At 40.6% G+C, this 24,063-nt stretch overlaps 1 protein-coding gene and 1 long non-coding RNA gene across 45 annotated transcripts in view; one reads left to right on the forward strand and one right to left on the reverse strand.

Moving 5' to 3' along the window:
* Positions 1-10,606, forward strand: part of LOC116670975 (uncharacterized) — a 22,183-nt gene extending 11,577 nt beyond the window's left edge. Inside the window, exons 3-4 of the long non-coding RNA XR_004327160.1 lie at positions 1,842-1,846; positions 10,597-10,606. This is a non-coding gene — a long non-coding RNA (uncharacterized LOC116670975). The remainder of the gene's footprint in view (positions 1-1,841; positions 1,847-10,596) is intronic.
* Positions 1-24,063, reverse strand: part of LOC116670945 (ankyrin-3) — a 152,702-nt gene that overhangs the window by 110,697 nt on the left and 17,942 nt on the right. For 28 of the 44 annotated variants that reach the window (XM_032501702.1, XM_032501698.1, XM_032501697.1 and 25 more), the window contains exon 1: positions 146-944. The exons of 2 other annotated variants lie outside the window; for them this stretch is intronic. In XM_032501702.1, coding sequence (XP_032357593.1) covers positions 146-262 — 117 coding nt within the window. In that variant the 5' untranslated portion in view covers positions 263-944. Of the gene's footprint in view, positions 1-145; positions 950-24,063 lie in introns of those variants that run through there. 14 more of the 44 variants (XM_032501719.1, XM_032501720.1, XM_032501717.1 and 11 more) reach the window with 5 other exon arrangements.

The following is a 24,063-nucleotide window of genomic DNA, read 5'->3' on the forward strand; positions in this document are numbered from 1 at the left end:
GTGTGTGTGTGTGTGTGTGTGTAGGCTGCATCATGACAAAAGAGACTCCACTAGAACGACACGTCTCTCTCTATCCCGTCAGCTCTCATTCCTCCATTACTTTCTGATATCAGTATTTTTTTCTCCTTCCCTCCTCTTGCTCTACCTTTTTCTTCAATTCGCGAGAACGTTTCCTTGCTGCCTTCTTCTTCTCCTTCTCGTCCTCCAACGCAGTGAGGTTCTCATCCGCCCTTTTCTTCAGCTGCGAGGCGGCATGCGCCATGCTGCTCCAGTCCAATTAATCCTCACAGGTGGGAAACAGTTGAAGGAGGGATGAATGGAGGGATGGAGACCCAAAGTCTTCTCTTTAGCCTTTTCTTCTTAGCTCCTAATTGTCTTTTTGTTCCTCCAATATCCTCTGCTATCTTTTGTCAGAGAAGGAGCCCTCACAGGTGTGTGAGAGGAGGGATCTTCCTCTCCTCGTTTTCAAGATTTCCCTCTTTCTTTTGTTCTTTATCTCCCTCAGTAGTTATCCACACTGGCCAGATGCAAAGGTCCAGTTTGGGGCAGGGCAGGGACAGGACATACTCCTCAAGCTCCAGCGCTGTGAAGGCAGCTGCTTCCACTTCTCAGTCCTCAAAGTGCTAAACAAGGGACAATTATAGCAACTACAAAAACTAATATTTTTATGTTATCCACAGTCAGGTGAAATTGTCCTCCTGATTAGGAATAATGTATAAAAACAGTTACAGGTACATCACTGGAGCTCCAGGGTTTGAGGTCCAAGCGAGGGCTCAAGCTCCAGCCCCTAACCCAGCAGAGTGCTCTGTCGTCTGGGTAAATGAACTGGTCCTGCTGCCTGATTGACTGGTTCCCAGAGCCTGCTGTCTGCACCTGAGCACTGAGCCATCCTCTATGTACACACACACGCTCAGTCCGCAACGTCTCGCCGGGACATATGAACAGGAGGGAAATGACGGTGGAAAGGAGGTTGAGATAGAAGGAGGAGGAGGAGGGTGGGGGAGGAGGAGGGGTGAGAAATGAGGAGGCAGAGAGAGGTAGAGGGAGCAGCTGGGACAGAAGAAAAAAAGGAGGGAGTAGGCATGGATGAATACCTCTGCTTAGTACCAGCTGGCTGAGAGATAAAGAGAGAGAAAGAGAGGATGATGATACTCCACACAGGGTACTTACAGCACACACACACACACACACAGGGTGTCCAGCCGAACACAGTGTGCAGTAAGTGTGCAGCCATGATGCTCCTGTTATGAAACTTCCTTCACTTCCTCTTCATCGTCCTGATCCCAATGGTTCTTCACAAAACAAGAACTGACAATACATTTCTCTCTCAGCGAGCTAAAGTTATTTTCATCTCAGATTTCTTTTTTTTTCATATTGTAGAACAGAGACCAGGGACTATGTGCGGAAATTAGCAATTTGCTACAACCTGGCCCAAGACATCTATTAATGTTTTTTGTGCACTGTCCATGTTCAAATAAATAAATTACAATTACAATTACACAGCAGTGAGTGAAAATCAATCAGCATAAAGTCCAGTCCAAAAAGAGTCTTTAACTGGTCATACTGGAATTAATCCATATTGATATGAATGTGATTATTTATTGTGACGTAGATTTTAGAACACAGGCTTGGTTTTACCTAATTGAATTTGCAGAAATTATGATGTTTTAGCTACGCAAACCTGGTTTTAGATATAATTTAGACTTGTTGGTTTTTTTACCACTTTGGTTTCAGCTGAAATATATCTCAATAAATATTGAATGGATTGCCATAAAATGTTTACCAGAGGATGTATGCTATGGCAAAAGAGAAATGATCTATATACTTTGACAGTGGTGTAGTGAGAGTTAAGGAGGTGGGTGTACTACTGTACTGCACTGTATACTACTGTGCTAGGTAATTGTTTTGCTGAGGAGGAAGTGGGTAAACTGGTAAACTTTCTTACATTATATATATATATATATATATATATATATATATATATATATATATATATTCCAATTGTTTTTTGTCTGATATGCGTGTATACTGTAAACCTCGTATACCCTTAATGGCTACAGCGTGCAAGACCCCATAGCTGAAAACAATCACAGTAAGTCATTGGGATATCAAAGACATTTTGCACAAGACCAAAGAGAAATACTGTACTAAAGATTGGATGCAGGGAGCAGGAAACGTTTTAATTCAAAATAATGATTTAAAAAAAAAAGCACAAACATGTTCCACTTGAGTTTTAGAACTAAACAGGAAAGGTACATGCAGGCTGCTGTGCACTCATAAATCAAATATTAAGATCCTAATACATTATTCATAATAAATTGATATACTCAGATGTGGGAGAATCCTTCCTTAAGGGCATGCCATTAGGATTGCTGTGCAAGTATCTACTTTCAAGAAAGCATTAAATTAATGAGAAAAAAAAAAAAAAACTAGAACTGCCTAAGGTGCCTGACTGGGTTTTCTCTACACTTGAATATAACAAAGCCTCGTGAACTAATACCAGCAAATTATTTAAAAAACCAAAATGTTCTTAGAAGATATAAAATGGTTTCCTTCGATGGAATTTAAAGTTTGAGTCAGTGTTCAGGATGATTATAGCGATCTCGCATGTTTTAATGCCTTTTTGTGTGTCAGGGTTGTGCTGTGTGTGTTTGTGTGTGTGTGTGTGTGTGTGTGTGTGTGTGTGTGTGTGTGTGTGTGTGATATGAGTGCTGGTATGAGCTCATGACGGTAGACTGCAGCCTTTGAATATTAACAACATGGTAGGGGATGGGATTGTAGCCAGTGACAGGGACATGTGGCAGCAGTGCAGCCTTGCTATTGGCTGTCTGGGATGTGAGTGAGCTGTAATTGGCTACTTGGAAAAGGGAGGTCCTACCCACAAGATGACAATAACAAAGAGGAGAGGAGAGCACATTATTACATCTACAGACGTTCAATCCTCCTTAAAAACATGTTCCAGCCCTACTGTACATCTGAAGCTAATCAGAGGCCAAGCTCCAGTTACTGCACCAGAATAAGCCATCATTCATAGGATTTTTTGGACTAATCCTTCATGATCTCCATCTGTAAGAGGAGCTTATGATTTGGGTGTACCAGCCCTTAAAGGCTCCCTGTCTGTCCTGAAACTTGGATTAACAGCAGGTGATTTCTCTGTACACGGATCAGAAATGTAAAACGAGGCAAACAAAAGACGACGGTGTCTAAAGGTTTAAGAGTTTGGCTTGATGTCCCTGGTGGTGTCGACTACTTTACTGTCTCTCTTCCCTCGCCAGTAGATCTGCTCGGAGTGAAAACAGCTAACTCAGGAGTATTGTCAGGCTTCAGATGTTGGTCAGCAGCAAAGATGCCAGTCACTTGCAGTATTTCTTGTGTTTACTCATACATCACCCGCCCCTACATCCTTTCTGGTCCCTTTTTCCATCTCTTATGTTTTTGTTTTTTTTTCATCCATTTTTCAGTCCCTATGCTGCTAATGCTAACCACCGCCCGCAGCAAACACCTCGGTGCATACAACCGTGAAACTGCAGTTAATCAAGTCGTGGTTTAGTGTGTGGGCTGGCCTCCACAGGGTAGAAACAATATTGCACTATTGGAAGGATGAACACAGTGTGGGCTCGGGGGGTAATCAGAGAACTGAGGCTCATTTCATGTATGAAAACATGAACAAAACCATAACATTTTCTAAGGTGAACCGATGACCTGCAACCATAGTCAAAACCAAAGTCCTTTAGAATTTGTCTGAATTAGAGATAATTTAAATGATAGATTAATCTATTTGATTTATTTTTGCGCTTGCTTAACTGGTATTAAATGTCAATGTGTAAATTAGGAAAAATGCCCAAGGTGACAGCTTTGATTAGCTTTTTTTGTCCGACCAACAATCCAAAACCCAAAGATATTCAATTTACAATAATAACAGAAATACCTTCAGACCTTCACATTCAAGAAGAAACAGCAAACACCATTTATCATTTTTGCTTAAAGGTCCCATGGCATAAAAATGTCCCTTTATGAGGTTTTTTTAACATTAGTTTGAGTTCCACCAGCCTGCCTATGGTCCCCCAGTGGCTAGAAATGGTGATAGGTGCAAACCGAGCCCTGGGTATCCTGCTCTGCCTTTGAGAAAATGAAAGCTCAGTTAGGCTGATCTGGAATGACGTCATAAGGAGCAAGATTATCTTCCATTTCTCTGCTTTGCCCGCCCAGAAAATGTAGCCTGCCCATGAGAAAGAGAGACATCATGGCTTTAAAACAAGTAAAGTGGCAGTTGGTCAAGGCCATACCCCCAGCCTCCACCTTGGCCCACACACACAGACACAAACGCACACACACAGTACCAGCTCTTATTTTGACATGAATCCCAATATAGACAGTTGTCGGTTTGTGCCTAATGGATCAGGGATGGGCAGTAAAAGCCCAACCTACGGAACCAAGCATATATATATATATTATTATATTTTATATTAGAAATTATTGTTTCCAAGCTAATGTCCTGGGTGACGTTTACCTCCCTTCCCAGGAAATAGTGAAAGAGTAGTTAACAATAAAGCAGGAAACAGAAAAATTAAGTAATATTGGTTCTAAAAATGTTCAAGAACAAAGAAATGTACATGCACAAAAACTGAGGCTTATAGTCACTGTTCCTGTGGTGACTGGCTCCCTCTAGTGGCAGCCTATGCCTATCACAGCTTCCCAGAGTACATGTAAAATCTTTCAGGCATTCACAAGCCATATGAATTATTTATGCATACATGATGTTGGAGACTGGTGGAAAGCAATTTTAGTTTTAATTTTAGCCCCTCAAGTTACAGCTTTAATAAATACTAGAAACTAATATGGAGATAATCCACAGTAAGTGTGAGTTTCCTGCCTCTGAGCTGGAGTCAGTGCAATGATGTTTTTAGTTTGTCAGTGAAACTACAGACAGCACACGTTCAGCTGGCAGTTTATTATGTTAAACTGGGTAAAACTATTGCATTAAAATACAACAGTGATGCAATAAATCCTACTTTCATTTTTGTATAAACTGTAATATTTTTGGAGCGTGTGTGTCGGTGTCTAGTTGGGGCTCTTTGTCCCATTTCAGAAGTCTCAGTGGTTTGCATTTGCACCAAAAATACTAATAAAAAAATTCTCCAGTAAGCTTCTCATATGTTTACATTTGAAAAACTTTTCAAATTATTTCATAAAGAAACCAGGAGATTAGAGTCTAAAGAATTAACCCAAACTGTTATTTCTTCATCTTCTCTCCCATTAATCATCTCACGTTCCTTCCAATTTTTCTTGTGACTCTTTAAAGGGGCCCAAGCTCTACATTGGGAACCACTGATTTAGCCTACGCTGACTGACTATAAATGGGGTGAACAAAATAATAGCAACATCTCTGCAATACAGTTCAACAGCAGCATAAACGGCAACCTTCAAAACGACCATAAATCAACACCTCTTTACAACAGTTTCAACAAAAAAAGATACATCAAAATACAAACTTAATGGAGGTAAGATTTATGTATTCGACTGAATTAGTTTTAGCCAGGTGTACCTAATAAACTGGCAGCTGAGTGTATTTGAAACAGTACAATGTGTACTAGATGCAGTTTCTTTTCTCACCACTTAGAGGCAGCATCACACCACGAGAAAAGAGAATCACAGTTTGGAAGCAAGTGGATTGTTGTGCTTCATAAAGTGGGATGTGGCTTCATCTCATCTCACCTACTTCAGTAAATGAGGCTTATTTATGTATGTATCCTTTGAGGCCAGTCAGGCTAGTTTTACTCCTATACTTACCTCTGGTTTGACTGCAACAAACAAGACTAAAAAATGACTGTGATTTCCATGCACCAGTCCCAGCAGTCCTGCGTTACTGTTGTGCTGTAAACAGATTTAAATTGCTGTGGATGTCAAGTATACTTTGGGATGAGTTGCTGTTAGTGCTTAATTACAATACAGAGCCAAGACCTCTATCAATAAAGTCTCTGCACAGCACTCCAGTTAGCATCTTCCAGCTGACAGGAACACAAACAGCAGCCATCTCTTCATCTCTAGTTTGCGTGATCATTTGCCTTTATTATGAAAATGTTTCTTTTTCACAATATTTAACTCTTTGTCATATAACATGTCTTAACATTTCCTCAGCGTAGTGTTGCTCTCTACTTCTCACGTTTTCTTCAATAAGAATTGTTGTGATCTGCTCTTGACATTTTGGAGTTTAAAGCCACACACGTGCAGTTTTCTTAGCTGTTTGAAAGCAGACTTGCATTAACCAGATTGCTTTAGCTGTGAATTGACTTCATGGTGATTATTCCTGGTTTGAAATTGATTTCATTTCATTCATTCATTTCAGTTTGTAAGTAATCACACAAACACTTTGTCAGTGCGTGTTAGGTATGTTTCTATAGAGTGAGTGAACACGAAGATTAAGATAGAACAGGAGACGCCCTGTTAGCTTATAGATGAGCTTGTGCCTCATGCACTGAGTCTCAGTCCTTACCGCATTTGCTGCATGTCTCTGTCCCCCGTTTCCTGTCTTCAGCTATCCCATCTAATAATTTACTGTTTCAAATGACGCATCGTGGAAGTATCACTGGGACATAATGAGAATGTGATTTATAGGTTTTTGAGTGAGAGTTCAAATAGTCACATGACAATTGGTTAGGTTTTGTTTTGTTGTTTGCATGCAGTGTCTATCATTCTTTTAGTATATGTTCATGTCTTTGAGTAATACCTTAAAAAAACACTACTATACTAACACAACTAATGCATGCACACATACGGTTGTCACCTACTGCATGTTTGCATATGAATAATTGTTGCTAATCAGTTTATGTTGTAAGCATTCAGTTCCACTGCAACTCTGTATTCTCCGGTCTAATAAACCCCCACATTCGTTGTAAACACACAAACATGGAGACGTTCCTCTGAACAAGATGAAGTGCGAGCACTGAACCGGGATGAACCAAAGTTTTTTTTTTTAATTAGTTTCAGCCTGCACAGAGCACCAGGGGGATAATGATTACAGCGTCTGGACATTAGCATTGTGTAATGTGGAGTTCCATTAAAGTATACCTCACGGAATTATGTCATTTTCTATGACTCACTTGTATAGTCCTACGTGGTTCCCTTAATCCGTTTGGAGCGCAGTGAAACTAAAAACATTTCCATCTTGTTGGTCAAATCTCATGATGTCCCACTCGTTTACCCTGCATTATGGGACCACAACAGGAAAGTACAGATGCTATTAAGATCCTCTCAACATGCGGCTTCATTGTGACTACAACACACCACTCCACGTAAAAACTTGAAAATCACATAGCTTGGTGTCAGTAATTAGTGTTATTCTTCCCCCTAATATGACAACAACTCAGTGCCAACTGAAGTCTCAAAACAAATATGGGACACTAGTCTCTGTTGCAGCAGGTACACATACAGTAAAAAAAAACGTAGTGCACACACAGAAGGGCACACATGCTGATAAGGTAAGATCAAAGACTTTTCTAGTGCCAGATAATGCAATCCTCAAGAGAATACTCAAAAGCAGAGCTGAGGCAAATAAAACCATCTCACCGCACGAGAAGCTTTTCTGCACTAGTTTTAAGAATGAAATGTAGGATACAATAATGTGGTGGTTCCCTGTATTGGTGTGATTTATCTTTAAAAGTCTCTTCCAAGTTTTTTTTGCAACCAATACCAAGCTCCATTTGTTCCTTATCTTGTCAAAACACCACTAATCCTGCTGATTGTTGAGCCTTATCACTAAGAACAGGGCACAAGGAAGTCCTATTGTCGAACAGCCGTGCTCCTGCACTTATTCCCTCTCTATTTGTATATCAGTGTGTGAGGGCACAGACAGCCTTGCAACTGATAGGCCTGCACTAATTAACACAAACAGAAACCAGCATATTTTAGGCCAATCTTAGGGCACTATAAGGCTGCAAGGTGTGTCTGCTCTTCAGTCTTCAAACCCTAAATTACTGCAACATTGTATAACATTTCATTATTGAAAACAGGCCCTTTGTCTCTCAGATCAATCTGTGGGAGAACAAATGAGAGAAATACAAACTTTATTGAGTGCAATGTCTCAATTTACACCCGAATCACAGCTTCTGTGTGTAAATGTGTGTTTAAGGTCAAGCCTGATAAGAATAACAGGTGAAGCTGGTGGGATTTGAAGCTGCATTGATGAATAATTTTATACAGTATTAACATTAGGTCAGGTGACTATGTGTAATGTAAAAGACGTCACTCACTGAGATGAAACAACAGAGAATTATAATCCTCAGTTCTACGGAGCGTTTTAGCTTTCCGCTCACTGTTTTGTTTTTTAGTTGCCCACAACTTTTTTTTAGTTGCCCACAACTTCAATGATTTAGTTGAAACTGCTCTCATAAACCTAATTTTCAGCGATAATGCACTGATAGCTGTACCTGCTTAGCAGCAAACAGCATACAAGAACAGTTGGCGATTAGCTAATAAACATAGTGGAGCATTCAGCAGCTAAACATTTCTTAGGAGACGGTGGAGACCAAAACAGAGCTTAAAGGAGAGTGACTATTGGACTAACAATTATCAGGTGGACACAAACACGACAAAAAAAGCAATGCCAACATTGCTTTACTAACAAGTTTGCCATAAAAACTTTGTGAGAAGATATTACTGTATCATATTTGAGTTGACAGTTTGCTCAGCTGCCACCATGAGGTCAAAACAATAGTGAACGCTGCTTTAACAACACATGAACATTAAGCACATGCAGACACACAACTACTAAACTAGAGCCAGCATTTTTTTCAGAAAAGAGAGATGGTTTTATGTTGAGTGTTTCTGTATCGGACAATGTATTTATTCATCATTATTATCGATATGGGTACTGGCCTCATAAGCCCAGTATTGGAGCGCAGCCCTCGAGGAGACTCTCAGCTGTCATGTCTAAGAAGTGTGTCTTATTGTTCCGACGTAACATGGCCTTGCTCTCTGTTCTGTCTGATATCGTCTTTGTAACTCTCTCTCTCTCTCTCTCGCTCTCTCTCTCTCTCTCTCTCTCTTTGGCGGTCTGTGGCGCTCTCACACACATTTTCCTTTCTTCCTCTCTCACTCCATCAACACTGACGGAAAAGAATCCAGATATCTGACACGCTGCAAATGGACTTAACAACTAGATAAGGAAACATATAAGTGTATAATACTCATATATTATATGATATTCAAGTGGCTGCTGGGTGATGCTTGCAGTCTGCTGGCCTGCAGGATTAGATCATGTTAGGACCAAAGGCAGTGTTGGTGTGGCCGGCCCCTGACAATCCATACAAAGAGATAACAACACGGCTGAGTTCATGAGGGCAGACTGCTGTAATGGTGGGAATTAAACACGCACCCTCCGTCTGTCCGCCAGGGGTACGGCAGAGGATTCATTCTCAAATGCCAAAGCAGAACAATCATTCAAAACTGTTCGTTAAATACGGGACATAATGGAAGATGCAGATGCAACAGATACAGTGTGATGTGGTATTATTATTTTTCTTTCTCTAGTCTACTTATAATTTGCAATTATAGTAATACCCACCAAATTCCTAGCTGTAAATCTTGCTCACAATACTTGTTATCTATATTTTGTATTCATAGGACAAACCCATCTGTAAAACTCTGTTTATAATAGTATTCTTTTCTATATCTATTCATTACATATCCATGTCTTGCACTTATAGGACCATTGTATATATCCTGCACTTACTGCTATTGCACTTCTGGTTAGACCGAAACTGCATTTCGTTGCCTTGTACCTGTACATGTGTAATGACAATAAAGTTGAATCTAATCTAATCTAATCTACTGCGCACTGTCCTATACAGAAGATGTGCTACTTTGTTAGCACCATTATAAAAATGTAAATACCTAAATGTTGTCTATGCTCCGATTTGTCAATCACCATCTACGCTGCTAAGTTAGGCATGCAAGGAACAATTCATTATGTCATAGTTCATTAGAAAATAATAAAAAGAATTGCCAAAACATGACGTCTTTAAACCGTTTGTTTTGTCCAACCAAAAGTAACACACAAAAGAAATCCAGTTTGCCATCAAAAGAAACCAGAGAACATTTTTGCTTGAAAATTACTTTAATCTTTCATTAAAGTAATTTTTGGTTCAAAATATTTGCATAACTTAAATACATTTCCTGTCAAATAACTCTCCAACTGATTGAGTAATCATTTCTTCTTGTATTTAGACACCACTTAATCCTTGATAACGTTAACGTTTTGTTCTGATCTGACTGCAAGAAAAACCTGTCAACATTGGCAAACTCCCTCTCACAACCAGATCCTCCTAATTGTTTCTAATTGGACACAAGTCTCATGAGGATGAATCAAAGAGGCACTACTCATGTGAAGAATACCGACAGGGTGCTACATGAGGAGTAGAAATATAAATAATGATTACAAATTAAATAAAAAATGAAATAGAATCCATACAAGAGCCAATAAACTCTGTTTTATACTGTACAGTACCCAGGACCAGTGTAGTGCTTAAACTTAAAGCAATCTGAAAAGTCTGAGGTCAACTTCGGTCTCCTGCTGGCGCTCTGCCAGCTGTCTCCAAGGCAACCGGATACACGAGCTACAAATAGCTACTCCGAGCTGAGTATCCCTTCGCCGTGCAGGGGTCATATCAAACCACATCACGTCCCTTCACATTTCACATCCCTCCACAGCAAGAGACGGATCTCATTCAGGAACGGGAGAACTCATATTTGCCATAGTTCTTGTATTTGTATAGCATAGTATTTGTTTCTGTATATTTCTTACAACATGGTCCTTTTAGATTCAAGTGAAGTAAAAGATAGCCCATGCAAAATTATTATAGCCTAAAAAGACAGTTTGGAGCTCCAATTTTAATAACTGAATAATGGTATGATTAATTATTTTTTCTTCTTTCAATGGTTTTATTTAGTTGTAACATTCTGGTTTTGGACAGCTGGTAGGACAAAAAAAGCAATTTGTAGACATCACCTTTGGTCCCTGTGATGGATATTTTTTGTATTTGTCATAAAAAAAACTATTAAATGATAAAAACAAACAAAGAGAAATTAACGTTTTCACAATTTTTCACATAGGAAATGTCCGCAAATCACGTGTCCTGTATCATAATTCATCACATGTGAAATCCCACACTAATATTTGCCAATGTAAAATCTCACAAAACCTCATGTAAAATGTTTTAACATGTGAAAACTTATCTTTAGTTCTCTAAATATAAATTGACAGTGTAAATAAACTAATCTGGAGCAACTTTTGGGATAAGGTACATCCTTAGATCTATTGTATGTATGAAATAGTACTGGAAGCAAAAACCTAAAAAAAACAGATGCAAGTTTCGTAACTTCTAGGTCTACAGTTCTGTATTTTTATTTTTAGCCTCGTAACAAGACAACATTACATTTAATAAATACTTAAGGCTCAACAGCACTGTAGAAGCCCCAGTGATCACTCAGCGTAATGAGTAAACCTCCTCAAAGATCATGTGAAATTGCACTGGATTCGAATAGTACATAACACTTTCATCTGGTCGTCTTTGGAGAACAAATATCCATCACACTCGTCTTGTCTGTGTGTGTGTGTGTGTGTGTGTGTGTTTGAAGCTGTACTATAATCCATGTGGAATGATAACCCTCCCCGACATTATTAAGAGGTTAATCAGACATGACCTCTCCATTATAGATTCTGATAGCTCATCGCCTCATACTAATCCATGTATTCACACACATACAGCATGTATTTTCCAACACACACTCAACAGGATGCAGCCACTTCAGGACGGGTATCCTGACCTAACTCTGGTGGACATATGCAAATGACCCAGGGGGATGACACCTTGGCCGGCTGTCATGGCAACACATCCAAGCAGCAGGCATGTAGCCACTGGCAGGGGACAAATGGAGGAGGAGGAGGAGGAGGAGGAGACAGAAGAGGGAGAGGAGTGAATGGATGGAGGAAAGAGTAGTAGTAGGTTGAAAAAGAAAAGAATGAGAAATGTGGGGGGACATGATTCTTACATTAGACATGTAAGAATCTTTTAAAAAAAAAATCGTCAAGTCTAACTTGCGTCATCTGAAAGGACGAATTTTGTAAGTACCACGCTGACATTAATATTATTAGTGGTCGTATTAATATTGTGAGTTTTCTGAGTATGTAATCAGCTCAGAAAAGTTGTGTTTGCACCTATTTGTGCTTGAACTGTGTAATGAAACCAATACTTTTATTGTACATGTATGCTGTTTTTGTGCTGATTTTACATGGTGGACATTGGTGTGTGTGTGTGTGTGTGTGTGTGTGTGAGTGTGTGTGTGTGTGTCTAAGTGACAGAGAAAAATAGACTGAAGCAGTAAGAGAAAGGGCATGCTTGCCTCTTTGTTACGAGGACACTATTCATATAGCACAATAAACAAGCAGATTGTGTGTGTGTGTGTGTGTGTGTGTGTGTGTGTGTGTGTGTTCGTGTGTGTGTGTCCTTATGTGTGTGTGTGTGTGTGTGCTACCTGCACCCTTAGCTGCAGTGGTGTAACATGACATGATTAGTGATGGCACTGTTAACTGTAAGCACAAACAGCCTTCACAAGTAGCAGCAGACACACACACACACACACACAATGATGACGTGCATCTCAGTGTGTGAGGAACAGTCTGGGTATTTCCAGCAGGCGACCCGCCAGTTCTCTCAATGTTCTAGTCCAGAAACCCCTTTGACTTCTGCCTTTTCTCACATTATTACAGCACATGTTCCCATTCTTTTCTTACTTCCTTGTTCATCATTTGTACTCTTTTATCTGCCTTCAATGCAGGAATCAGTTCATCATTACAGTACAGTTACATCTGACCATAGACCTGAAATGGGGACTTGAGTCGCACTTCAGTCCAGAGGCGGACTTACCATTAGGCAAAGGTAGGCAATTGCCTTGGGCCCCAAGCTACCAAGGGCCCCCTAAAACGCCTCATAAACTTATGGTTACGATTTGTTGTCTTACTTTTCACCAATTAATTATATCTCTAAACATTGATACGCTAAAGTGCTATCCGATTGTTTAATTCATGATGAGAAACTCCCCCCAGTCCCCACATTGGACTATTCCATTATCCTACCGCGCATCTGCGTGTGTTAGTAAACAAACGGCTCAGTATGCGCTAAGCTGGAGGCTACAGACGGTTGGAAAATGAAGCTAAGCTACCGAAGTGGTTCTGAAAAAAGGAAGAAGCGGGAAGAAAGCAGAAAGTTTTTAGCAAAACTTCCGAAGGTAACAACCTTTTTCACGACAGCTACTGACAACACTAACATTAACGTTACTAAAGAGCAGCAAGAAGCCGGTGCGTGCGCTAGCAATGCTAACACTGATGAAGAGTAGTGTCAGCCCAGGTTGCTCTAGCGATGCGGGGGCTACATACAAGACAACCTTACAGGATCCTTCGAATGGAGATGGTTACGGAACCGCTGCTTTCACCGTCCATGATGATAACTATGGCAATGGCGAAGATGGTGACACACATGATACTCAGCAACTAGACCCCGTGAGTAGCAGTCACCCTAATCAATGTGTTATGATTGAAGATGATCCAGCACTCTGGCCAAAACAGCTGTCAGACAGAGAGCACGTCTTTCTCAGATACATTAGGACTGAAAAGGGGGAGAACAAGGGTGGGAGGGCCCCATGCCTGTGTTTGCCTTTGGCCTCAAAATGACTAAATCCGCCCCTGCTTAAGTCGCACACACAGAAGCGATGTGACACGTGAACAATCTTTATTTTCAGGAAAAGTCTGATGATCTGACCATAATCTGTTACCTATCTACGTAAAACGTAACACGTAACATTTCTGCTGGGCGCGGCTACACGTGAGAGAGTACAACAAACATGTTGAACGCGCTGGCAGCTGCTATGCCATTCATCAGAAGTTAGAGCACTTGGCTCAGAGACTTGAGACTTGACTTGAATTCTAGCTCAGAGACTTCAGACTTGAATTGAATTCTAGCTCAGAGACATGAGAGACTTGACTTGAATTCTAGCTCAGAGTCTTGAGACTTGACTTGAATTCTAGCTCAGACAGATGAGAGACCTGACTTGGACTCTAGCTCAGAGACTTAAGACTTGACTTGAACTCAGAGACTTGGGACTTGACTTGTACTCTAGCTGAGAGACTTGTGAGCATCTCTGCCCTAGACTGATAGACTAAACGTCTTACTGGTGCACAGAGATTCATGTAGTAACTCCGTGGCAAGAACACACTTTTAGTTTGATTGGAACCATAGCGCTAAAACATTTCTACACACACATTCTAAAACAGCAATAGACAAAACAAATTCTACACATTTTTTGTCACTACCGAGACTCAGAATGTCCACACTTTCCAACTATTGTTAAAGGAACAGTTTGACATTTGGGACTCTACTCTACTTGGAAAAGTAGATGAGAAGATTGATATCACTCGTATCTGTATGATAAATATGAAACTACAGCCTCTAGCCAATTAGCTTAGTCTAGCTCAAAGTCTGGATAACCAATAGCTAAAATTATTACCCAAAAGTAATAGAAACGGTTCTGTGCCTGGTTGTCATACATCCAACCTACATGACTGACCTTACCAACAGCTCATATTTCTCCCTGCTATATTTCTGTCTGTGACTTGAATATCTAGAAAAAGCAAGGAAGAAGAGACAAGAAAAAAGGCAGAGAAAAGTGGAGGAGTAATGGTGGATGTGGAAGAAGAGAGCAGGACAAAGGATGAGAAAAGAAAAGGGATAATAACACACATAAACGACATTGAAAATGAAAGAAAGGAAATAAACACAGGTGGAGAAAGAAGAGTCATTCATTGGAGAGAAACAAAGAGCGGTGGGAAGACTGAATGATGTTCAGTGACAAATGTAAAGGAAAAGAGATGGATCTTTCCCCTGAAACGATTACATCACCTTCTGCACGCTCCTGTTGCCATGGCTACAGAGTCACATTAGCGTAATCATACTAACGTCTGGCACCTTCACTTAGCCTTTATCCAAGCTCCGTCCATGAACTCCAGGCTGCGTACAGTGTGTCAGCCTCTTCCTGCCTGTAATTTATTTGAATAGAAGTTCTATTTTCTGACTATTTTTCCGCCTTATACTTTTTCCCCTAAGGCCAGTAGTGTAAAACTGATTCAAAGATATGTTATGAATGCACTTTGGGGATTGAGTCGGTTGCCACTTACTTCTGCTGAGCAATCTTCATTACAGTTTGGTAAGAGGCCAACGTCCTAATGCACAGACTCCACAGATCTCCTTCCTGTTTCCATAAGATCAACAGGGACTGTGCTTATGAACTGCACAAATCCCCAAAGTGATTACAAATGTAAAATGTTGTCATTATCATTCATAAATTACATGAAAATATATTTTGATACCCTGTTCAATTCAATAGACAAGGGGTACTAAATACACCCAGACATAAAGAGGTCAAAAATCTGCAGCACAACGCACTAAATGGAAGTTATTGAGCTGTCCAAAATCATATAATTCAACTAAAAATACACAAGTTCGGCATGACAGCGGGGAGTTTTGAATTAGTGGGAGAAATGGCCCAGTCTGGCCCGTACCCAGTGCTTTCAACTTGGGCAGAAGTGTGACTGCCACATGAGAAGCACAGAGCCAAGTTTACTGGTCAAGCAGCTGCAGTATGAGCACGTGGGATTAGTGATGAACTGTGAGAATGAATGCACAGTTCTCTCTGAATTTTGTTGCTCTCTTCTTCAACATGGCAACCGCACTTTACAAAACCTTTATTTGACGCCACTCTACATTCAGCCATACCTTCTGCTCACTGTCAGTTGTTTGCTTGTTTGTTGTGTGTTTACTTGTGTGTTTTTTTTGTTTTGCTTTTATTGTAGAAAATGCTGCTTTAATAAGGGAATTTCCCTGCTGTGGGATGAATAAAGTATAATTTAATCCAATCTAATCTAATTACTTTTCTTTGCAAACTTTTGTTTTGTATGGGCCCACTAATGTAAAAGCAAATTTGATTAAATTAACCCACTAAAGTACAGTATGTGAGTATTTTCAGTCACACGAGCATCGCTCCAACAAAAATAAAGGTATAATTAAAGTAAAATAACGTACAAGATGACAAATTGTTCACTCAGGTTTGGATGTCAAGTCCACATTCAGACCTTGGTCCAGGATTTGTACAGCCTTCCCTTTGACCAGCACTTTTTGGCTTGTAAAAAAAAAAAAAAAAAAAGTAATATCAATATGCAGTCCCTCGTCACAGGCGGGATACTGTACTGTATTTAAATAGCATACTTACTTTTCCTTTTTCATATAATTTTATTGAAATAATCTTCAGCGGCACATTTATTTTGCAAATATTATTTTACAGCTGCAAAGCTGTAAATTACAGCTGATAATAAATGAAAGTGAGTAGAGCTCCAGTGCCGTCTTGCTGGTGCAGGTACTGAACAGTGATCTATAGCTGACATTCTGCCAGCTTTCTTGCAAACCTTGGCTCCTTCTGAAACTGCCGCTGCTTAGTCAGTCGCTCTAGCATTAAGCTAATTCACCAGCTAAATGGCGTTTGTGCACATTTCACTACAGTCGGTGACAAAAAGTAATACTAGAGGAAGGTTGCACTCAGCAATAACCTTACAGAGCGATGGGATTTCTTAACGTTATATCTGCTACAGCGGCTCCTCGTGTCAAATACAGATCAAAATTTAAGCTGCATGTTTGTTTTTCATATACTGAAATGAGCCCTGGGAATACAGACTCGCACAAAAACTCGCCTCACCTTTCCAAATCAAGCTGATACGACTACAACCCTTTGAGCCCCAAACACCGGATCATATTAAGGAAATTCTCTGCATTTATAGTGAACACTGATACACAATCTTGCACAAATAGTATACATGTAACCCCTCCAAGTGTATATAGAGGTTGTATCAGTTGCATCTGTAACAATCAATATATAAACATTTCCTCTCCGCACTATTGATTAACATTACATCACTGTCCTTTGCACCAAGGCAGAGTGATTGTGATAAAATTGAAAATCCTGCTATTAAACACTGTGCTGATGTCAGCAGTAATTGTGGCCACAACAAGGAAGACGGAAACAGGAAAGCATCTGGGATGAGGATCAGCACCTCTAAATCTGAGGCCAGGGTTCTGACCAGGAAACCGATGGAGTGGCTTCTTCAGGTAGGGAGTGAGTCCTTACCCCAAGTGAAGGAGTATTAATACCTTGGGGTGTTGTTCGTTTGTGAGGGGACAATGGAGCGTGAGATTGGTTGGAGAATCGGAGCAGCCGGTGCGGTATTACATTCCATTTATCGCACCGTTGTGACAGAAAGAGAGCTGAGCCAGAAGGCAAAGCTCTCGATCTACCGGTCAGTTTTTGTTCCTACCCTCACATATGGTCATGAAGGCTGGGTCAGGACCGAAAGAACGAGATCCAGGGTACAAGCGGCCGAAATGGGTTTCCCCAGGAGGGGGGCTGGTGTCTCCCTATGAGATAGGGTGAGAAGCTCAGTCATCCGAGAGGAGCTCGGAGTAGAGCCGCTGCTCCTTCACATCGAAAAGAGACAGTTGAGGTGGTTCGGGCATCTGGTAAGGATGCCTTGCGGGCGCCTCCCTAGGGAGGTGTTCCAGGCACGTCCAGCTGGGAGGAGGCCTCGGGGAAGACCCAGGACTAGGTGGAGAGATTATATCTCCAGCCTGGCCTGGGAACGCCTAGGGATCCCCCAGTCGGGGCTGGTTAATATGGCTTGGGAAAGGGAAGTTTGGGGTCCCCTGCTGGAGCTGCTGCCCCTACGACCCGATACCGGATAAGTGGATGAAGATCGGTATATGGATGGACTTATATGGGCTTATGTAACGTTGTTATTATTATGAAAAATGTGGTATCTGCCAGGCTCTATAAGTAAAATAAACAGATATAATATATGTGTTTATCCAGCACCTCCAGACCCTGTCAATATAGTTACATTCTCATTTTAGTTAGCCAGTGTTGCCATAACAATTCCAGCCCAGTTTCACATGGGGACCAATATATGACAGACAGTTAATTGACCCTGCATTCATCTGCAGAGGAACAGGAATAATAAAGGGCCCCGAAAGGATTATAAGATCTACGTAATTGCAAATGGATGTTGCACAGATATCCTTTCTTGCTGAGGATTAGGAGTTGATTAAAGAAGATCGAGAGAAAAAGTCTGCAGTCTTGGATATCAGTCAACTGCTGAGCAAGGCAAACCCAGCGATGTACATTTGGAACTAAATCATTGAGTCAAGGCCAGTAAGTGGTACCATCTCACTTTGTGTGTCTCTCTCCCTCTCCCTGAACCCTTTTACCTTATCATCTCAAGTGAACTCCTCTTTGGCTATACATGTGTGTGAGAGTGTGTGATGGGGGGTAAAAAGAGAGCGACCTGTACACTGAGCGAACCATGCTAACAGAGCTTCATCCTGTTCCTGTGAAGTGTGAGAACGAGAGCCAAGCGCAGCATTCTGCTCCACGGCTGCCTCAGCAAAAACACAATATGTTGACTCTGAAGGACCAAGCTGGCAGCAACTCTCACCCTGGGACAACACAATCATCTACATTATACTGTATGCTGCTTGTTTAGCTAGAGTATCTACCAGGACCATAAAAAGAGGAGGGGGTGAAAATCACTGTTTGATGAATTGGAAGAAATTGCAGCGCTGTGTGTATTAACGCTGAGTCTGCTCCTACATTGTTTAGGCTACCTGCTTTAATGTGTGTGCATTTCCTATCATCCCTTCATCTAAATCAACTGGTTGCATTACATTTTTTATGTGGTCTTTTCTTCTGGGATTCAAAGACACTCAGATGACTCAGCAGGCTACAAACTGTCCTCTCACAGCGTAGTGTAGTGCTTCTTGAAATAAGCTCTTGACCTTTCGATGTGTATTATTCCAGCTACCGTAACCTTTTTCACACAGAAGAGTCCTCCACTATTAAAATGATCTTTTGAAAAGGTACCTGATATTTAGACTGAGTGGCCACTTATTTGCTACACCAATATTACTACAAGCCCCTGCTGTCTTCTCAGAGTTTGAAAGCAAAATGTAAGGATCCCTTTAATACACAAATATATTCTATTACACTCTTAATATCAGCAAATTTTCTCTTTTTCATTAATGTGTGGTGGCCAAAAACAATCCCACTGAAGTAAAAATACAACAAACATTTTAATAATTCTTCTATACTGATGTTGTGATCTGTATTATAACAGTGTAGCTCGCAAAGCCAGAAGCCGTGGTCTATAAACGCTAACACTAAAAACATAACTGTTTTTTTTAAAGATGTTTTGGGGTCTTTTACCTTAATTACATAGAGACAGTGGATAGGCATGAAAGGTGGAGAGAGGCGGGGGGGCTGACATGCAGTGAAGGGCAGCAGGCCGGATTCAAACCTGCGCCGTTGCAGGACTCAACATGGGGTGAACGCTCTTACTGGGTGAGGTAGAAGTTGCCCCAAACTCTGAGTTTTATTGTGAAGTTGCCATACACCATTAGTAATGATCATTAAAATAACACAAAAAACATCCCAGGTGGCTGCAGTGCCCCCTGCTGCTGCTAAATGGCTCCCCGGTTTTCACTGCAGCGGTACATCACAGCTTGGGGTGTTACTTGAGTATAAGATTCCTGAGCTTCTGAGCAAGCCAGCAGTTTTAGAATGGGCTGTCTCATCAGTTCATTTTATACTTTGCAGCCAGCGCTTCCTGCATTCAGAGAAGTGCCGGCAATATGGCACCCATAGTACAACCTGGCCAACCATCAACGGCTCGTAAGTCATCATCGGAGTTATCGGGTTTCCCTGGCAATATCTGTCTCAACAGGAATGATGAACCACGCAGGAGAGCAGCCAGCTCCATGCTCGCGAAATGCTGTGCACCGGGCATTCCAGCTGGGATTACACCCTGGTATAGAGTAACCTGTCTGACTCCACCCTGCACCACTCACAGGAAGGAGAGGAAACTCAGTCCAAAGTGGAAATACTCATGTTGATAAAAGAAGGGAACGGATTTCTAATCATATGGTAGTGACTCTCTGCTTTAAGATTGCTTTAACTAGGCAACATGCATGGGAGGCTGTATTTTAATGTAATAAGTCTGAATTCAGGCTGATTATTAGTAGTTATTTAAACTGATAATCGATATTTGGAACCAATTCGCATATTCAGTGTAAATAAGAGAAAATTAAGATTTGGAATGTTACAAAGTCCAACACAAAAAAACGTGTTTAAATGTTTTAAGCAATTATTTAATACATTTAAACTTGTAACATAATAACCCGTAAAAGATAAGACTCAGTTGGGAGTGAAACTGAAGCAGAGGGACGGACACAGAGCTGTAGCGGAGCCAAAGTGGACCACTTTTTAATGAATTAACTTTATTGGTGATCAGGCAAATAAAACGCTCATTCAGATAATCTGCAAACTGCCAAAAAACGACCCCATAATGAGTCTGTCCCTAATTCAGACCACCAAAGGAGATGAGCTTGTAAACTAGGGAGTATTGTTTTACAGATTATTGTCTGAGAACAGACAATAAGAGATTGTCTGAATATGCTGCAGGAGGGATTTGAGACGCTGTAGAAGTTGTCATCAGTGGAAGCCAATGACATTAGCATGAATCGAAGCACAAGCTCATTTTAAAGGACTAACTAACTACAAACTCTTTTACAGCCACACAGAGGGTCAGGGTTACACATTTAGAAGTATCCCTTTAAAATTGTCGCCAAGAATTGGTCAACCACAGTATGAATAAATCAATAAATAAAACAATGTTATTGTTATGAAATGACAAGGTATAATTACAGCTCTGTCTATTTTCTTACTCTTGCACTTTGGATAAATCGGATTGCAAGGAGCTACCACTTCATGCCTATTGAAAGCATTGACAGTATTGACATTGGAGAGGGTGTGGGTTGAAAATGACTGAACGTGGGCAGTCATGTTACATAAGCAATAGTCCACTTCGCTTACTAAAACAGCACAAAAACACTGACACACCATGCATACATGTGCTGCTCACCTCCCTCTAACAGATGGGATGTTTCATTAATGTGAAGCTGTCATTATCAGAAGCCATGGAGCTGCTTCCGTTAGCTGGTTAGCCAATTAGAAAAAACAGTTTGTACAATCGTACTTCAGAAATATTAAATTATATTAATATAACATTTTATATTCCAGATTTTGAGTCTAATTAATCGCAGATATGGGTACGCCGCTGCTGTTTCAATTTTTCACTTTGCACTACAGTTGGCCCTGCTACACCCTGTAATGCCCTGCAGCGGCCTGCTAAGCCATTAACTACTACAAGTACTATTTTTAGTCATAGTTCCATTATCTTGATTGTTACTATAATTGTCACTGTTCATCACGCCCCAAACCAGCACCATCAGACACCGCCTACCAAAAGCTTGGGTCTGTCCGAGGTTTCTTCCTAAAAGGGAGTTTTTCCTCCTCACTGTCACACTAAATTTTTGGTCTCGGGGGAATTACTGGAGTTGTTGGGTCTATGTAAATTAAAGAGTGTAGACCTACTCCATCTGTAAATCTTGAGATATCTCTTGTTATGGTTTGATACTATACATAAAATTGAATTGAATAAATCTTTTGACCCAAAGTAACATTTTTCAACTGAGTGAGCATATTATTTGGGATTTGGTTGCTATCAACACCTCTCCACTTTTTTGAAGTATTTCTCGGTACACGCGGTGTCCTCTGTCGCCGTCTTCCTGTTTCCCTCCCAAGACACTCAACAAGGCGGGGGATTTGAGTTACATTTTGTGACAGCACATTTCAATCTGTTTTCATCCTGCTGGATTTGATCCAGTCCAATCCCTCAGTGTCTACATGCTGAAGTACTGCAGTTAACACAATTAGATTTCCAGTAAACCAACTGAATGTTTGAAGTGGAGCTGTATGCAATTTCTCTACCTGATGACTAACTTCCACAGCTCCAAGCTGGTTCTCTCACTTCCTCCCCAGCGGGTCTTGGGTAGTCATAGCTACATCCATTAACACACCTGCTAAGCTCTTAGGTCCCCCATGTCTCTCTCTCTCTCTCTCACACACAGACAAAAAAAAAAAAAAACACCACATCGACCACTGGCACCTAGGGTGGACAAAAATAGATGTTAATGTGGAGGGTGTCACATTTCTTTGCCCCTTAGTAAATATTCTTGTTCATGAGATCTGACCGTTTGATTAGATCAACAATAGCTCAAAAACTGTTGAAATAACAGTAATATAAAAGACGTAAGTGTAATCGATATAACTCAATCTATCACAAATTGACCCCCCCCCTCCCCCCCCCCGCCCCACCCCTAAACCCCGCTAAGGCTATTAGCAGTAATTCTAATTACTGGATGCAAAGAATGAAAACGATGACCGCACTTTATATTAATACAATCATTTTAATAATAGATGCTTTGAAACCTAGATCCAGTTCAGCATCAAAGTTTACATTTTGACAGATTCATTAAGTGTGAAAAAAATAAATACTGAAAATGTCTTGCAATGTTAAGAAATCCTTAAAAGAGTATTCTGCAAACTTTATTCATTAAGATGAATCCACTCATCATGTGGAGGACTACACAGCCAGTCAAAACACAACAAAACTTTTGGATAGAAATTAGCTCAGAAAATATCCTGTATTACAAATTAAAGATGTCGAGAGAGACAGCGTATGTATGCAGGCAAGAAAGATTATATATTCTTGAGATGCATGATGGGAGGTGTAAAATGTGGCAGTACTTTTGGAGATGACCCATATTGAAAAAGTCTGGATATCTCGCCCTCTGATTCTTGGATTTTGACCATCTTTTCTTTCTTTTCTTTAAATCTGTCTGTCCCAACTCCCCTAACTTTACCAGAAATGCACTAAACACTAAATTGCTGGAAACCCACTTTTTTTTGGGAAAGGGAGCAAAAACATAATGTCTGGAGGAGATAATAAAAGATAGATTGATATTGTATATGGTTTACAGCACTGGCAATATTTCCTTTTATTATCATCCCAATTTCAACAGATAGTTTGAGACGGTATGTTTATTGACATGTGATGCTTCATCCAACTGAAGTATTACAGCATTACTCTCACTAAATATTTTCCCATCCTTAAAGACACCCGAATCCAAGCATTAAATTGTTCCATTTTGCCGGATGTGATGGTTCTTCCCAGTTACTCATGCACATACTGCATGCTGTCATCCACATCAGTGCTACTGTTTCTATTGTGGTTTTATCACCACAGATACTGTGTCCCTAGCAACAGGTGGAGAGGCAAGGCAACAGTTATCTCATCCAAGCAAAAACACGCTCCTTCTTTTTTTACTTTTTGTTCTCCCGATCTCTTTACCTACCCTGTCTACTCGTCCCTTTAATAGCTTTCTTTCTTTTTTATTCCTCCATTTTCCCCCTCTTTACTCTCTGCCTACCTTTCCCTTAGTCTGCCTCCTTGCTTCTTCCCTTTTTATCCACTTTACTTCACTCCCTTTTTCATCTGCTCTTGCTGTACATGTCTTCTCTCCTTTCCGTCCTTTCCTCCCAGATTGTCTCTTCTCTGCAGGATCACAGCAACACGACAGTCATCCCTCATCAGTCGAGACTCTGTCAACACAATCATGAGGTTATCATTCCCTCTCTATGCTCTTAATCATTCACTCTATTTCTTCCCACATCACCTCCCTTCTTCCCTTCATCCCGACTCGCTTCACTTTGACATTTTCTCTATCTCTTCCTCCCCACCCTTCGTAGACTCCTCCTTTCTGGTCCTTTCTCTCCAGCTCCCTTCCAGTCTTATCCTCTCTGTAGCGCCCATTTTCATTCTTTAAAAACAAACAGATTACGGATATAACTCTAGGAGCCCTTTAATTTTAAAAGATGTATTGAATTACATAGACTGGATATGGTGCTTTCATTGTCCGCACGGAGAGCCAAAAGCACCTGTTACACTAAATAAACACAAGACTGTGGTGTGTGTGTGTGTGTGTGTGTGTGTGTGTGTGTGTGTGTGTGTGTGTG

The sequence above is a fragment of the Etheostoma spectabile genome, chromosome 21 (genome assembly GCF_008692095.1).
Source record: "Etheostoma spectabile isolate EspeVRDwgs_2016 chromosome 21, UIUC_Espe_1.0, whole genome shotgun sequence".
NCBI lineage: Eukaryota > Metazoa > Chordata > Actinopteri > Perciformes > Percidae > Etheostoma > Etheostoma spectabile.